Source organism: Nerophis ophidion, linkage group LG28, assembly GCF_033978795.1.
Source record: "Nerophis ophidion isolate RoL-2023_Sa linkage group LG28, RoL_Noph_v1.0, whole genome shotgun sequence".
In the NCBI taxonomy this organism is placed as follows: Eukaryota; Metazoa; Chordata; class Actinopteri; order Syngnathiformes; family Syngnathidae; genus Nerophis; species Nerophis ophidion.
The window spans coordinates 22,168,053-22,186,500 of record NC_084638.1 but is presented as its reverse complement, the minus strand read 5'-3'; the positions used below and the strand labels follow the sequence as shown (position 1 = coordinate 22,186,500).

The window sequence follows — 18,448 nt, the reverse complement described above, 5'->3', positions numbered from 1 at the left end:
TAAAACCTGACATTGAATAAACGTCAAAAAGCATGCTGTTTCAACGTTGCATTTGTGTTGCAGAATGTTGGTTGGAAAATGAACAAATTTCAATGGTCAAATCAACGTTAGAACCTGACATTAAATAAACTTCAAAAAGCATGCCGTTTCAAAGTTGTATTTGTGTTGTAGAATATTAGTTGGGAAATGACCAAAATTCAATGGTCAAATCAATGTCAGCAATCCACATTGCAAAAACGTTGTCAAAAAGCATGTTGTTACAATGTTGCATTTGTGTTATAGAATACTAATTGAAAAATGACTTAAAATTCAATGGTCAAATCCACATCAGAACCCGACATTGAATATACGTCCAAAAGCATGTTGTTTCAACGTTGTATTTGTGTTGAAGAATATTGGTTGGGAAATGACCAAACTTCAATGGTCAAATCAATGTCAGAAATCAACATTGCAAAAACGTTGTCAAAAAGCAGGTTGTTTCAACATTGTATTTGTGTTGTAAAATATTGGTTGAAAAATTACTTAGAATTCAATGGTGAAATCAACGTCAGAACCCAACATTGAATAAACGTCAAAAAGCATGTTGTTTCAGCGTTATATTTGTGCTAAAGAATATTGGTTGGAAAATGACCAAATTTCAAAGGTCAAATCAACGTCAGAACACAACATTGATTAAACGTTGTCAAAAAGCATGTTGTTTCAACGTTATGTTTGAGTTGCTCAATGTCAGGACCTAATTCAACAAGTTCTCAATGTTGTATCAATGTCTTCTGTCTGCTTGGTTATGTTACCTCTAAATTAAAAAAGGTTCAATCAAGACACCTGTTCTTTTTTTTCCCAAAATAAGAATCAATAAGACAACCAACAAAGAAACAAATCATTAAGCATAATTGAAAGTGGAATCAGAACTAGAAAAATGTAATCAGTTCTCATCTCCACTCACAGTGCTAAACAAAAATAAAAAGTCACACACATTCTAAACCCAAATCTGCCTCTCTCGTTCCAAAACGACACCCACATCTTCCCGCCACAAAGCATGCTGGGTAAACAAGAGGGTTGGCTGGCGAGAGCGCCTGACTGGCATTTTTGTAAAGGAGAACCAGAAGAATGAGCACAAAATCACGGAGATGCAAAAGGAAGACGTATTTAGCCCAGGTTGGAGTCCACAATGTTGCAAGAGCACCAACTGTCCACAAGGGGACTGTCATGAACTGCATTATTTTAGTGGGACTATCTTGTCAATGTACACACAAATACTACTAATTACATGTACAGTTGCACTCGCAATAATTCAAAGTTTGTTGTAAATTCTTTGTATTTGCACATTTTATTATTAACTTGCAGCAGCAATAAACACACAAAAAAACCTTTTAACAACTCAATGCATCGAATATTACAAGCCATCATGTTTCCTGTCTTGTAGAAATATTTCAGTTAGCATATCAATTCTACAAAAGGAAATGTAAACATACGGTCTTGTCCTGAAAATACATAGTAAATATTATACCATTAATCTGATATTACCTTTTGTAGAAATCAAACACATTTTAAAATATATAATATCAGTACTAAAATATTATATTGTATTATCAGTACTAAAAAATGGGGGCTTCACGGTGGCAGAGGGGTTAGTGCGTCTGCCTCACAATACGAAGTTCCTGCAGTCCTGGGTTCAAATCCAGGCTCGGGATCTTTCCGTGTGGAGTTTGCATGTTCTCCCCGTGAATGCGTGGGTTCCCTCTGGGTACTCCGGCTTCCTCCCACTTCCAAAGACATGCACCTGGGGATAGGTTGATTGGCAACACTAAATTGGCCCTAGTGTGTGAATGTGAGTGTGAATGTTGTCTGTCTATCTGTGTTGGCCCTGCGATGAGGTGGCGACTTGTCCAGGGTGTACCCTGCCTTCCGCCCGATTGTAGCTGAGATAGGCGCCAGCGCCCCCCGCAACCCCGAAAGGGAATAAGCGGTAGAAAATGGATGGATGGATGGATTAATAAAAATAAGTTTTTGTTTTTCAAGATACAGTTTTAGAAAAATATGAAAGAAAATCAGACAAGCTGGATTTTTATTTAATCATGTTTTTATCAAGCAATGCGTAGAACAGGGGTGTCAAACTCAAATACAGAGTGGGCCAAAATTTAAAACTGAACAAAGCCGCGGGCCAAGGTTGAACAAATTAAACTTTTAATAGGGACCCAAACAAGTTTCGCATTGAGTATTAAACAAGCAAGGCTTATATAACTTTATAGTCACATGCAAAATCAAGTTTCAAATTATAATAATAATGATTAAAAAATATCAATGGCATATCAGATAAAATTTAAATAAAATATGGGGGAGCAGGGTTTGGTGGTGGCAGGGATATATATTGTAGCGTCCCGGAAGAGTTAGTGCTGCAATGGGTTCTGGGTATTTCTTCTGTTGAGTTTATGTTGTGCTACGGTGCGGATGTTCTCCCGAGATGTGTTTGTAATTCTTGTTTGGGGTGGCTTCACAGTGTGGAACATATTTGTAAAAGTGTTAAAGTTGTTTATACGGCCACCCTCAGTTAATCAAGTATGCCTTGAATTCACTGGTGTATGTTAAAATCGCAAATTTTATGTGACTGGGCCGGCACGTTGTTTGTATGGCGGAAAAAACGTACGCTATAAGCAGTGCCTTTAGGGCACGTCCCCGATATTGTTGTCCGGGTGGAAATCGGGAGAAATTCAGACGAATGGTTGCCCCGGGAGATTTTCGGGAGGTGCACTGAACTTTGGGAGTCTCCCGGGAAAATAGTGAGACTCAGCGGTGAATGCAGTGTTACAGAGGCATCGCCGCTGTATAATACCGGCGGGCCAGCTCTAATCTTAATTTGATATTACCTCAAGGGCCAAATCAAATTACACGGCGGGCCAAATATGGCCCGCGGGTCAGAGTTTGACACCCATGGCGTAGAGGAAGACGCCGGAGGTTATAGTGATTTTAAAATGCAGACAAACGAGGTGGCAACTTGCAGTAAAAAAAAATAGGGTATTTATTGATAAAACAAAAAAAAAAGCGAGGGTAACAGGGAAATGCTCTGAACAGACAGACTATGAAGGAAACAAAATTCTGGAACACAGCAAAAACACTTACTAGGAATGTGGAGCAGACGGCGTCCACAAAGTAGGTGCGAATCCTCAATAGTCAACATTGGATTGTGAATAATGTCCCAACCAACCAATGATGTCCATCCATCCATCCATCCATTTCCTACCGCTTATTCCCTTTGGGATCGCGGGGGGCGCTGGTGCCTATCTCAGCTACAATCGGGCGGAAGGCGGAGTACACCCTGGACAAGTCGTCACCTCATCACAGGACCAAATTTTCAAAACAGTCTTAACATAAAATATATGATAAAATATTAAGTAATTTCACATTGCAACAACAGATTATCTGTTCATACTGATGTGTCAGTAAGGAAAAAAACTTTTTTTTTACCTTATCCTCTTCATATTTGGCTAAGTTTCTTTTCAAAATTCAGGTGTCTCTGGTTTCATCTTTGCGGCAATCTTGTGGGATCATTCTGTTATGTCAATTACTGCCCTCATGTGGATTATACGTGTAATGCATCTGATCTGATACGTCAGGCCTCTTAGGGAAAAAAATACTGTTGTCTCACTTATGATACGTTTGGTATATATATATGTATATATATACATATATATTTGGTATATATATATATACGTATATATATACATATATATACTGTATTTTATATATATATACACACACACATATTTTATATATCAAGTTTTCTCCAAAAACCGCCAACACACTCCATTTACATGTCATGACCTGCGTATTAACCGAGTAGTTGCAGAGGAACTACTTTTAGTAACAATTGGATCACAAGGTAATGCACTATAGCAATGGACATTCTGAGCTGCTGCAACACCTGTGAGTTGGTCAAAGTTTGTGCTAGTTTATAAATCATACATCTTACTAGTTTAGTAGAAAGTCATGGCCAAAAGCTGAGAAGTTGGTCACTTTTGATGCTCAACTAAGATCCCAAAGACATCGTGAGAGTTGTGATGAATTCATCGACTAAACAGGGAACACAAGTTTTATGCTGAAAGTTATAAACATCCCATCAGTCAGGATCACAGGCAGAGCAGACATTGTACAGTAAGGGATTTTTAAAAATGTTTATTCATAGTTTGGTACCATTTAGCAATACTGCTACATGCTGGATCTGTTTATCGCTCAGCTTTTAAAACTTGTAGACCATATATATATATATATATATATATATATATATATATGTATATATATATATATATATATATATATATATATGTGTATGTATGTATGTATGTTGGCAACTTGTCCAGGGTGTACCCTGCCTTCCGCCCAATTGTAGCTGAGATAGGCGCCAGCGCCCCCCGCGACCCTGAAAGGGAATAAGCGGTAGAAAATGGATGGATGGATGGATATATATATATATATATGTGTGTATGTATGTATGTATGTTGGCAACTTGTCCAGGGTGTATAACGCCTTCCACCCGATTGTAGCTGAGATAGGCACCAGCGCCCCCCGTGACCCCAAAAGCGGTAGAAAAATGGATGGATGGATGGATGGATGGATGGATGGATATGTAAATATATAAATTGTTGCATAAATTCAATGCATGTCCATAAATTCCAGTCGGCTTGCGGCTCCTAGCCAAATTATTTTAGCCCAACACTGCCCTCAAGTCAAAAAGTTTGAAGAACACCCGGTCTATTGCCGAAAAACAAGGTTTTATGTCTCACTAAAGAATGACAGGGATATGGGACTTGTATCAAGTTTGTTTACATATTTTGACTAGAAATTAAAAGTATACACTTGGTGAAAGTGTAAATTTAATTTAATTTAAATGTAAATAAAACGTTGTTGGACGTTCTATAGAGGGATTTTTAGGCGGAATAGATCACATTTCCATTACCTGCATTGTTAGCTGACTCCTGGTAGTGTTTATTTACTGCATTAAAACATAGAAAAGAAAATAGCAACTTCCCTTTACTAGGTAATGCACAACATTGCAAAAACGTTGTCAAAAAGCAGGTTGCTTTATTATTATTCATAGTTTGGTAGCATTTAGCAATACTGCTAAAAAAAAAACCCGGTGCATGAAAAACGGGCATCTTAAACGGTATTGACTGATTCAGCTCCAGATATTATACTGATCAGTAGAATAGAATCATTAGTCATGTAGTTGAGGAGCTAAGATGACTAAATTAAACTTTGATATCCAACTTTCTGTCAGTAGACACAAAAGTTTGGAGCCACTTTTGTTCCAGCAAGCTTTCAGCAGGTTGTCCATCAATGCACGCACATTGTTGACATACGTAATCGCTCACATGTCCAGGGACACATTTCAAAGGTAATGGAGGAATATCTTGATGTTTTCATTTTCTCCTTTTTTTTCTCCCTTAACGTCGCCTTCCTGTATTTCTTCTGGCTTTTAAAATGCATGTGGAACTTCAATGTGGTTCTCTTCGACATGTCTCCCAGTTTCCTGTCCTTTGTGAAAACCACCTCTCAGTCACATCTTGTTTTCCTCCTTCTATCCTGTTTTAATTGAGCTCCCGCCCCCGACACAGCGCAGTCACGCTATTGGAGGAAGTTTGCAAACAGTGGCTGTGGAGTGACAGGTTATTCTGGGAAACGAGCGGAGGTAAACATGGTGGAGGAGCGGAGGTGATATATATATATATATATATATATATATATATATATATATATATATATATATATATATATATATATATATATATATATATATGTATATATATATATATATATATATATATATATATATGTATATATATATATATATATATATATATATACAAACCCCATTTCCATATGAGTTGGGAAATTGTGTTAGATGTAAATATAAACGGGATACAATGATTTGCAAATCATTTTCAACCCATATTCAGTTGAATATGCTACAAAGACAACATATTTGATGTTAAAATTGATCAACTTTTTTTTTTTCCGCAAATAATCATTAACTTTAGAATTTGATGACAGCAACATGTGACAAAGAAGTCGGGAAAGGTGGCAATAAATACTGATAAAGTTGGGGAATGCTCATCAAACACTTATTTGGAACATCCCACAGGTGTGTAGGGTAATTGGAACAGGTGGGTACCATGATTGGGTATTAAAAATAGCTTCCCAAAAAATGCTCAGTCTTTCAGAAGAAAGGATGGGGCGAGGTACACCCCTTAGTCCACAACTGCGTGAGCAAATAGTCAAAGAGTTTAAGAACAACGTTTCTCAAAGTGCAATTGCAAGAAATTTATGGATTTCAACATCTACGGTCCATAATATCATCAAAAGGTTCAGAGAATCTCGAGAAATCACTCCACGTAAGCAGCATGGCCGGAAACCAACATTGAATGACCGTGACTGTGGTAAGATGTATTTTCCTTGCTCTTTTCTGTATATATTTTGCACACCATATTTACTCTCCCTCTCGTCCACAGTATGGCGTGCAGCGGGTGCTGGGCAAACACCCACACCTGAGGTTGATTAGAGTGGCCTATATACCCTTGGTGCTGACGGCCTGTGAGCGCCGGAACTTTGTGGTTACTGCTGTTGCTCATTGCATGCATCCTATTCTCGTCCCTTGCAAACTCTCCAGTTTGGCTCGTGCATCTCACAGGTTTGCCCGTATACCTAGCTTTGTCTATCGCTTTTAGTTTACATTCTGTTTATGTTTCACTTCTTTCATGAAGAAGTGACAGGGTTTGGTGCTAGCGGGGGTGTATAATATAGCCAAGAGTCTTGGATGCATGGCATTTTGGGTAATTCTTATGTTGTGTTTATAATGTGTTACAGAGCCAATGTTCTACCGAAATGTGTTTGTTATTCTTGTTTGGTGTGAGTTCACAGAGTGTGGCGCATTTTTGTAAGAGTGTTAAAGTTGTTTTATATCACAACCATCAGTGTGATCTGTATGACTGTGGAACAACACCCCTGGTTTACACATAGTAAAAGCAAAAATAAACTCCTCCATCATTTTGAAAATGGCAGCGGGGGGAAGCGTCACCCGTTACGTCACAAATTTGACCCAGCGGTAAAAGTAAGCATGCGCTTATAAATTTGGGGAGCGAATTTGACCCGGCAGTAATTCAAGGCAGGTGTATATTACATATTACACCTATTCAAGGAAATATGATAAACTATATGATTAGCCTGAGAAGCTGGACAGGACAACAAAAATAAAAATCCTGGCCGGATAAAGCCATCAGGACCACATCCATTGTTTAATTTCATTAAGACACGCCTCCAGCTGACTACAATCCGGCGTGTTGGTCAGCTTTAGGGGCATGTAGAGTTGGGTGTCATCAGCATAACAGTGAAAGCTAACACCGTATTTGCGTATGATGTCACCTAGCGGCAGCATGTAGATGCTGAAGAGTGCAGGGCCAAGGACCGAACCCTGGGGAACTCCACACGTTACCTTAACGTAGTCCGAGGTCACATTGTTATGGGAGACACATTGCATCCTATCAGTAAGATAAGAGTTAAACCAAGACAGGGCTAAGTCTGACATACCAATTCGTGTTTTGATACGTTCTAATAAAATATTATGATCGACGGTATCGAAAGCAGCGCTAAGATCGAGGAGCAGCAACATAGATGACGCATCAGAATCCATCGTTAGCAATAGATCATTAGTCATTTTTGCGAGGGCTGTCTCCGTGGAGTGATTTGCCCTGAAACCGGATTGAAAGGTTTCACATAGATTGTTAGACCCTAAGTGTTCATTTAACTGCTCCGCAACAATTTTTTCGAGGATTTTTGAAATAAAGGGAAGGTGAGACACCGGTCGGTAGTTTACCATGAGGTCAGGATCGACGTTAGGTCTTTTAAGAAGAGGATGAATAACCGCTTTTTTGAATGCTAAGGGAACAGTGCCCGAGGAGAGTGATAAGTTTATAATATTTAGCACTGATGGACCTAATAATACAAAGAACTCCTTGATCAGTTTCCCAGGAAGAGGGTCAAGTAAACATGTTGTTTGTTTTATTCCATTTACACGTTGTAACAATTCCTCTAATGTTATTTCCTCAAAACGAGAGAAACTATTTTGGAGGGCAGTATCCGCCGTATATACCATCGTGTCAGTGTTAATAGAACCCCGTTGTAGCTGGGACGCATTGTCTTTAATCTCCTTTCTAATAACTTCAATTTTCTTACTAAAGAATTGCATAAAGTCATCAGCTGAGTGGGTTGAGCTACTGGAAGGGGTCCCTTGTTGGGTTAGCGATGCTACCGTACTAAACAAAAATTTAGGATCGTTTTTATTACGGTGGCTGAGATTTGAGTAATATTTAGCTTTAGCTAAGGTAAGCATGCGTTTATAAGTTATTAAACCATCACTCCATGCTTGATGGTGCACCTCAAGTTTAGTCGTGCGCCATTTGCGTTCCAGCTTTCTACATAATAATTTCTGAGCTCTAGTTTCTTCTGTAAACCACGGGGTGCGCTTTTTTGGAGCCTTTTTTAACTTTAGCGGTGCTATGTTATCAATGGTTTCGCGCAGGGCGTCGTTAAAGTTGTTAGTGAGGTTATCAATAGAGCCCACATAATTTGGGAATGGTGCCATTACCGAGGGCAGTAGGTCAGCAAGAGTTGTCGTTGTGGCCGTATTAATGTTGCGGCTGCTATAGCAGTTATTATTATTATTAGTTTGACGAACATGCGTCTGAACCTCGAATTTTATAAGGTAATGATCGGACAATACATTAGTATACGGGAGTATCGTAACTTTGGAAACGGTGATACCCCTGGCAAGCACTAGGTCTATCGTATTACCGTTGCGATGCGTGGGTTCATTTATTATTTGTGTGAGACCACAGCTATCAATTATAGTCTGGAGCGCTACGCACGGTGGGTCCAATGGGGTATTCATATGGATATTAAAGTCCCCCATCATGATTATATTATCGGCGTGTGTCACTAGATCAGCAAAGAACTCTGAGAATTCATTGAAATATATATATATATATATATATATATATATATATATATGTGTGTATATATATATATATGTGTGTGTGTATGTATGTATATCCACTCATATATATATACATATATATATACATATAATATTATATATGTATGTATATATATGTATGTATATATATAAATATATATATAATATTATATATATGTATGTATATATATATATATATATATATATACACACACATATATATATACATATATATGTGTATATATATATATATATATATATATATATATATATATATACATATACATACAGTGGGACAAAAAATTATATATATATAGTGGATATACTTACACACATATATATATGTGTGTATGTATGTATATCCACTCATATATATATATAAATATATATATATATATATATATATATATATATATATATATATATAATGTGTATGTAGGGGCAGCACCGCGACAGAGGAGTTAGTGCGTCTGCCTCACAATACCAAGGTCCTGAGTAGTCCTGGGTACAATACCGGGCTCGGGATCTTTCTGTGTGGAATTTGCATGTCCTCCCCGTGAATGCGTGGGTTCCCTCCGGGAACTCCGGCTTCCTCCCACTTCCAAAGACATGCACCTTGGGATAGGTTGATTGGCAACATTAAATTGGCCCTAGTGTGTGAATGTGAGTGTGAATGTTGTCTCTCTATCTGTATTGGCCCTGCGATGAGTTGGCGACTTGTCCAGGGTGTACTCCGCCTTGCGCCCGATTGTAGCTGAGATAGACGCCAGCGCCCCCCGTGACCCCAAAAGGTAATAAGAGGTAGAAAATGGATGGATATATATATACATATATATATATATATATATATATATATATATATATATATATATATAGCTACATGGATATGTATGTAGGTAATTACATGTATATAAATTGTTTTGTTATGTCACGAGTGAGAAAGGTTGTTTGGATTGGGTCCTTATTAAACACATGAAATGACTTCAGATTACCGGAAGAATAAATATTTTCTGTTACAGACTAAATAAACAATGTTAACAAAGTTATTATTTGTTGCAAGTGTACCTTTATATATTTTGTATATTTGTTTTCTTTAATGTTAATAAAGATACAATGTCATGCAGAGGTGTACTTAAGCAATTTTGTGAGAAAATATGCTATTTATAGTAACAAGGGACAGGTGGAGGGGGGGGGGGGGGGGGAGTGTAGCGAGTGGGGGTTGGGGGGTAACATTCGATAATTGAGAACCACTGCATTAGCTCAAAGTGTTCTTGAAAATGATCCTTATTTAGCCGTGTATATCCCAAGATCCTTTGTGCCGGCACTTTAATAAATGTTCATTTAAATGATTAGCAGTACACACAATGTCACGACCAAGCTTCAAAACAACCAAAACAATGAAATGTTTGTCAAATAGTTGGATGTTTGTGGTTGAAGAGAGGAAGCCAAGCCCACAATAACTGACTTATGATGTACTATTTACCTTTGACCGCAGTAATCACACACTTGTTTTGCCCTATAAGGATAGTGAACACTGCACAGTGTAAACATGGGGGAAAAACAGTAACAATACATAATTAGAATGATCAAAGAACCATATTCCAGACTATATAAACCGGACCCTGTAAATTTTAGAAGGAAACATTGTTCCACATATAAGCCGCACTGGACTATAAGCGGCAGATATATACGTTTTAAAATGAGTTGTTTACACAGAAATATTTTGTGAATGTTTATTTACATACCTTGAATGTTTCCAAACGGTGTCTGTAACGCGGCAGTAAAACGGGGAATCAAACAAAACAGAAGTCATCGTCTTATTGGAGAACATTTAGATGTTAACTGTTCAACTTTGCACAAATAAACACGATGCAGGACTGCTTGTATCGCACATGATAGCACACACAAGTAAACATGCAGCAGGACTGCTTTTATGGCACGTGATATCACACACCAGTAAATCCGCTGCAGGATTGCTTGTCTTGTACATGATATCACACACAAGTAAACAAACTGCAGGACTGCTTGTATCGCACATTTTAGATGCTAGTTGATATCATCCAATGCTGGTATCAGACTAATATCCCATATTAATATTTAATGGGGATGTCCCTAGTGAGCTTGAAAGAAGTCAGTATGTGTGTGTTAAACTTGGGAAGTCATCCTTTGGCGGGCCATATCAAGGGACTCCGAGGGCAAAATTTTGCTCCTGGTCCCGACTTTGGGCACCCCTGAGTTAATTACTTACAATTAAGGCTGTTGCATTAAGCCTGTCGGTTGTCCTTTTTTTTCTGTCATGCCATATTTTTATATAATTGTTTTTATTAATTGAAATACTGTTGCAAACATGATATTGTTTATTTATTGATTTATTTATTGATTTTTCATTTAGTCATTGTTTTTGTAATTAACTATTTAATTCATTTATTTATTTAAAAAAAAAATTCATTAATGTATTCATTCATGTATTTATTTATCCATTGTTTTTACAAATTAACTAATTAATACATTTATTTATTTACTCATTTGATTACTTATTTATTGTTTTCATCAATTAACTCTCCATTCATTCATTCATCCGTGTATTATATAATTCATGTATTCATGTATTCCTGTATTTATTCATGTGTTTTTTTATTAATTTGTCTATGTATTATTTGGTTTAAAAACACTAAATAATAATGAACTAATACATTAAATGTATTCATTTATCTATTCATTATTTTTTCATGTGCTCATTTGTGTATACATCCATTGTTTTGTTAATAAATACATTAATTGATTAAATCATTTATTAATTATTTGATGATTGTTTTTATTAATTAACTATATTATTCATGTATTTGTTCATTTATTATTATATGTATTGATGTGTTTATTCATTCATTGGGTTTATTGATTAACACATTTATTAATTTATGTATTCATTAATTACTTTATTTATTGTTTTTATTTATTTATCTGTAAAAAAACAAAACAAAACAAAAACACTGTGTGAGTTGTTGAGGTGCTGGCAGTAGTGTTACTAAACCCATGCAACAAGTTGGTGTTGTCTTATTTTTTAATAAAACATAAAACCTACTATGTCATTTTCTGTGTGGACAAACCAAAAAGAGCCCTACTTTGAAGTTCTTGACTATTCGGGCTCTTTTCCCAACCGCCATTATTAGTATGCATATTGACATGACTGTCTTGAAGACCGGTTGGGCTAAGGGACTAACTCCTTGAAAAGTTCTGGTTGCTAACAGTCGCTAGCGTGTAACTTCAAAAGAGTGTACGACCAACCCTCGTAATGGGCAGAAGGCTTCCTCAAAAGCTAAGGGAGCAGGAAGTGGACCAGAGCCAGGGACACGACACGCACCAGGAGATAATGGTTCTGTTGAATGACGTGACAATGGAGTCAAACAATCAAACGGACAAACAAATCCTTAGCGGAACACATTAAGAAAGATAAAAAAGGGTTGAAATTACGCTTTTAATCCACTTTTAGCGCACTTACGAAAACAGCTCTTTTGGGTCACTGTCTTCTAAAATTCAAATGAACCCCACCGTGCCCCGCACTCTCATGCTGGCTGACCAGCGTCTCTGGCCCATGAGATTTGAGTAGTATAAGGTTTTCAATGAAGGCTTCCTACATCCATCCATCATCTTCTGCTGATCCAAGTTCGTGTCGCAGGGGCAGCAGCCTAAGCAGAGAAGCCCAGACTTCCCTCTCTACCACTTCGTCCAGCTCCAAGGCGTTCCCAGGCCAGCTGGGAGACATAGTCTCCCCAACGTGTCCTGGGTCTTCTCAATGGTCTCCTACTAGTCTGATGTGCCCGAAACACCACCCAAAGGAGGCGTCCGCAGGGCATCCCAACCAGATGTCCGAACCACTTTATCTGAGCTCCTCCCGAACAACAGAGCTTCTCTATCTCCCAATGGAGGAAATTCATACCTGTTCTTGTCCTTTCGGGCATGGCTCAAAGCTCAGAACCATATTTGAGGCCAGGAACCTAGATCGACTAGTAAGTTGAAAGCTTTGCCTTCTGGCTAAGCTCCTTCTTCACCACAACGGACCCACTCAGGGTCCTCATCACTGCAGACGCCGCACCGATCTTCCTGTCGATCTCACGATCCATTCTTCCCTCCCTCGCAAACTAGACTCCGAGGTACAAGAACTCCTCCACTTGGGGCAGGATCTCCCCACCAGCCCGGAGTTTTCCGGCCCTCCACATGTCAATTGATATTATCACTGGTCAGGACGCTAAGTCGCTAACGTATTGTTCCAAATTGTTTGTCTTGGTTTAGCCAAGTTGAGTTTATTTCGAACAGAATATAATGAATAAACTATAGTGCAATATTATTCAACTGGCGGCCCTGGGTCAAATCCATCATGGGATTGACACCACAGGTTCATTTGAAAACCGGGGAGATTCCTAAAATTACCTGAGTGCTCCTGTGGTATAGAGGAGCTTGGACAAGCGGAAACACACTGGCAGATCCTTGCTTTAAAATCTAACCAAACTTGTGATTTACATAATTGAGGCATTCCTCAGGGCACCCCTTTATGTCCTCTTCTTTTTGGCAGTTGTTTACCGTAATGTGAATTACATAAGAAAGCTGTTGTTGGAGCTTGTATACTTCTCATGCAGTATATACTAGTGGTGTTTCTTAAGGTTCCTTCTTCGGTTCTTTCTTTTTCTTCATATGGGCTTTTCAACTGGTGGCCCGCGAGTTCAGTTCAAACAACTTGTGAGGGACTCACATTTTTGCAGCAGATTCTTAAAAATCACTTGAGTGCGGACATCAATGTCTGACCATTGAGATCATATTCATATTCTGGCAACTTTATATGAAATTTGTTGGCTATATATATACATACGTACATACATACATACATACACACACATACGCACACATATATATATATATATATATATATATATATATATATATATATATATATATATATATATATATATATCATAAATATTCATGTATATATATATATAGGCATATAGGCTCATATATATATATATATATATATATATATATATATATATATATATATATATATATACAAATAAATATATCTCCATCCATCCATTTTCTACCGCTTGTCCCTTTTGAGGTCACGGGGGGTACTGGAGCCTATCTCAGCTGCATTAGGGCAGAAGGCGGGGTACACCCTGGATAAGTTGCCACCTCATCGGCCCTAGTGTGTGAATGTGAGTGTGAATGTTGTCTGTATATCTGTGTTGGCCCTGCGATGAGGTAACGACTTGTCCAGGGTGTAAACCCGCCTTCCGCCGATTGAAGCTGAGATAGTCACCAGCGCCCTCCGTGACCTCAAAAGGGAATAAGCGGTAGGAAATGGATGGATGTATATATATATATATATATATATATATATATATATATATATATATATATATTTACATATATATATATATATATATATATATATATATATATATATATATATATACATACTCCTCTCTGAGCTGCCACCTTATCGTGGTAGAGGAGTTTGCGTGTCCCAATGATCCTAGGAGCTATGTTGTCCGGGGGCTTTATGCCCCCTGGTAGGGTCTCCCAAGGCAAACAGGTTTTAAGTGAGGGATCAGACAAAGAGCAGCTCGAAGACCTCTATGAAGAAGAAAAAACATGGACCCAGATTTCCCTCGCCCGGACGCGGGTCACCGGGGCCTCCCTCTGGAGCCAGGCCCAGAGGTGGGGCACGATGGCTAGCGCCTGGTGGCCGGGCCTGTTCCCATGGGGGCCTGGCCGAGCACAGCCCGAAGAGGCAACGTGGGTCACCCCTCCAATGGGCTCACCACCCATAGCAGGGGCCATAGAGGTCGGGTGTGATGTGAGCTGGGCGGCAGCCGAAGGCAGGGCACTTGGCGGTCCGATTCTCGGCTACAGAAGCTAGCTCTTGGGACGTGGAACGTCACGTCACTGGGGGGGAAAGAGTCTGAGCTAGTGCGCAAAGTCGAGAAATTCCGGCTGGATATAGTCGGACTCACTTCGACGCACAGCAAGGGCTCTGGAACCACTTCTCTCGAGAGGGACTGGACCCTCTTCCACTCTGGCGTTGCCGGCAGTGAGAGGCGACGGGCTGGGGTGTCAATTCTTGTTGCCCCCCGGCTCAAAGCCTGCACGTTGGAGTTCAACCCGGTGGACGAAAGGGTAGCCTCCCTCCACCTTCGGGTGGGGGGACGGGTCCTGACTGTTGTTTGTGCTTATGCACCAAACAGCAGTTCAGAGTACCCACCCTTTTTGGGTCCTACTGGGGGACTTCATCGCTCACGTTGGCAACGACAGTGAAACCTGGAGAGGCGTGATTGGGAAGAATGGCCGCCCGGATCTGAACCCGAGTGGTGTTTTGTTATTGGACTTTTGTGCTCGTCACAGTTTGTCCATAACAAACACCATGTTCAAACATAAGGGTGTCCATATGTGCACTTGGCACCAGGACACCCTAGGCCGCAGTTCCATGATCGACTTTCTAGTTGTGTCATCGGATTTGCGGCCTTATGTTTTGGACACTCGGGTGAAGAGAGGGGCGGAGCTTTCTACCGAACACCACCTGGTAGTGAGTTGGCTGCGATGGTGGGGGAGGATGCCGGACAGACCTGGGAGGCCCAAACGCATTGTGAGGGTCTGCTGGGATCGTCTGGCAGAGTCTCCTGTCAGAGAAAGTTTCAATTCCCACCTCCGGAAGAACTTTGAACATGTCACGAGGGAGGTGCTGGACATTGAGTCCGAGTGGACCATGTTCCGCACCTCTATTGTCGAGGCGGCTGATCGGAGCTGTGGCCGCAAGGTAGTTGGTGATTGTCGGGGCGGAAATCCTAAAACCCCTTGGTGGACACCAACTGAAGACACCAACTGAAGAAGGAATCCTATCGGGTCCTTTTGGCTCATAGGACTCCGGAGGCAGTGGACAGGTACCGACAGGCCAAGCGGTGTGCAGCTTCAGCGGTCGCGGAGGCAAAAACTCGGACATGGGAGGAGTTCGGGGAATCCATGGAAAACGACTTCCGGACGGCTTCGAAGCGATTCTGGACCACCGTCCGCCGCCTCAGGAAGGGGAAGCAGTGCACTATCAACACCGTGTATGGTGCGGATGGTGTTCTGCTGATCTCAACTGCGGATGTTGTGGATAGGTGGAAGGAATACTTCGAAGACCTTCTCAATCCCACCAACACGTCTTCCTATGAGGAAGCAGTGCCTGGGGAATCTGTGGTGGACTCTCCTATTTCTGGGGCTGAGGTCGCTGAGGTAGTTAAAAAGCTCCTTGGTGGCAAGGCCCCAGGGGTGGATGAGGTCCGCCCGGAATTCCTCAAGGCTCTGAATGCTGTGGGGCTGTCTTGGTTGACAAGACTCTGCAGCATCGCGTGGACATCGGGGGCGGTACGTCTGGATTGGCAGACCGGGGTGGTGGTTCCTCTCTTTAAGAAGGGGGACCGGAGGGTGTGTTCCAACTATCGTGGGATCACACTCCTCAGTCTTCCCGGTAAGGTTTATTCAGGTGTACTGGAGAGGAGGCTACGCCGGATAGTCGAACCTCGGATTCAGGAGGAACAGTGTGGTTTTCGTTCTGGTCGTGGAACTGTGGACCAGCTCTATACTCTCGGCAGGGTTCTTGAGGGTGCATGGGAGTTTGCCCAACCAGTCTACATGTGCTTTGTGGACTTGGAGAAGGCATTCGACCATGTTCCTCGGGAAGTCTTGTGGGTAGTGCTCAGAGAGTATGGGGTATCGGCCTGTCTTATTGTGGCGGTCCGCTCCCTGTACGATCAGTGCCAGAGCTTGGTCCGCATTGCCGGCAGTAAGTCGAACACATTTCCAGTGAGGGTTGGGCACCGCCAAGGCTGTCCTTTGTCACCGATTCTGTTCATAACTTTTGTGGACAGAATTTCTAGGCGCAGTCAGGGCGTCGAGGGGTTCCGGTTTGGTGACCGCAGGATTAGGTCTCTGCTTTTTGCAGATGATGTGGTCCTGATGGCTTCATCTGACCGGAATCTTCATCTCTCACTGGATTGGTTCGCAGCCGAGTGTGAAGCGACCGCAATGAGAATCAGCACCTCCAAGTCCGAGTCCATGGTTCTCGCCCGGAAATGAGTGGAATGCCATCTCCGGGTTGGGGAGGAGACCCTGCCCCAAGTGGAGGAGTTCAAGTACCTAGGAGTCTTGTTCACGAGTGGGGGAAGAGTTGATCGTTAGATTGATAGGCGGATCGGTGCGGCGTCTTCAGTAATGCGGACGTTGTACCGATCCGTTGTGGTGAAGAAGGAGCTGAGCCGGAAGGCAAAGCTCTCAATTTACCGGTCGATCTACGTTCCCATCCTCACCTATGGTCATGAGCTTTGGGTCATGACCGAAAGGATAAGATCACAGGTACAAGCGGCTGAAATGAGTTTCCTCCGCCGTGTGGCGGGGCTCTCTCTTAGAGATAGGGTGAGAAGCTCTGCCATCCGGGAGGAACTCAAAGTAAAGCCACTGCTCCTCCACATCGAGAGGAGCCAGATGAGGTGGTTCGGGCATCTGGTCAGGATGCCGCCCGAACGCCTCCCTAGGGAGGTGTTTAGGGCACGTCCAACCGGTAGGAGGCCACAGGGGAGACCCAGGACACGTTGGGAAGACTATGTCTCCCGGCTGGCCTGAGAACGCCTCGGGATCCCTCAGGAAGAGCTAGACAAAGGGGCTGGGGAAAGGGAAGTCTGGGTCTCCCTGCTTAGGCTGTTGCCCCCGCGACCCGACCTCGGATAAGCGGAAGAAGATAGATGGATGGATGGATGGATATATATACATACACATATATATATATATATATATATATATATATATATATATATATATATATATATATATATATATATATATATATATATATATATATATATATATATGTATTTATATATATTTACATATATGTATAATGTTACAGATATATACATATGAACAAATAAATAATATCTAAATGTCATATGTTAGCATATCTATGTTAGTTTGCGTATTTTAGTAATGTACATCGGAGAAGGTGGTTGTTGAATGTTAATGAAGGGAGGTGGGCGGAGCTTTAAGATGAGGCGTAACTGAGTTCTAAGAGTGGGTTGACACAAACTGGAATGAGAGAACAACAAAACCATCGGAGTTGTCGTCTACCATCCTGCAAAATGCAAAAGTCTATCTCCTGCAGCGCGGTAAGTCAACATCCATCATATATGTATATATATATATATATATATATATATATATATATATATAGATATATATATATATATATATATATATATATATATATATATATATAGATATATATATATATATATCTATATATATATATATATATATATATATATATATATATATATATATATATATATATACAGATCTGTATATATATATATATATATATATATATACAGTATGTAT

At 40.4% G+C, this 18,448-nt stretch overlaps 1 protein-coding gene across 1 annotated transcript in view; it reads left to right on the top strand.

Annotated features, from left to right (window-relative positions):
* The first annotated feature begins 18,148 nt into the window (after positions 1-18,148).
* Positions 18,149-18,448, top strand: part of LOC133545191 (LIM/homeobox protein Lhx8-like) — a 21,555-nt gene continuing 21,255 nt past the window's right edge. Inside the window, exon 1 of the mRNA XM_061890567.1 lies at positions 18,149-18,216. Coding sequence (XP_061746551.1) covers positions 18,190-18,216 — 27 coding nt within the window. The 5' untranslated portion in view covers positions 18,149-18,189. The remainder of the gene's footprint in view (positions 18,217-18,448) is intronic.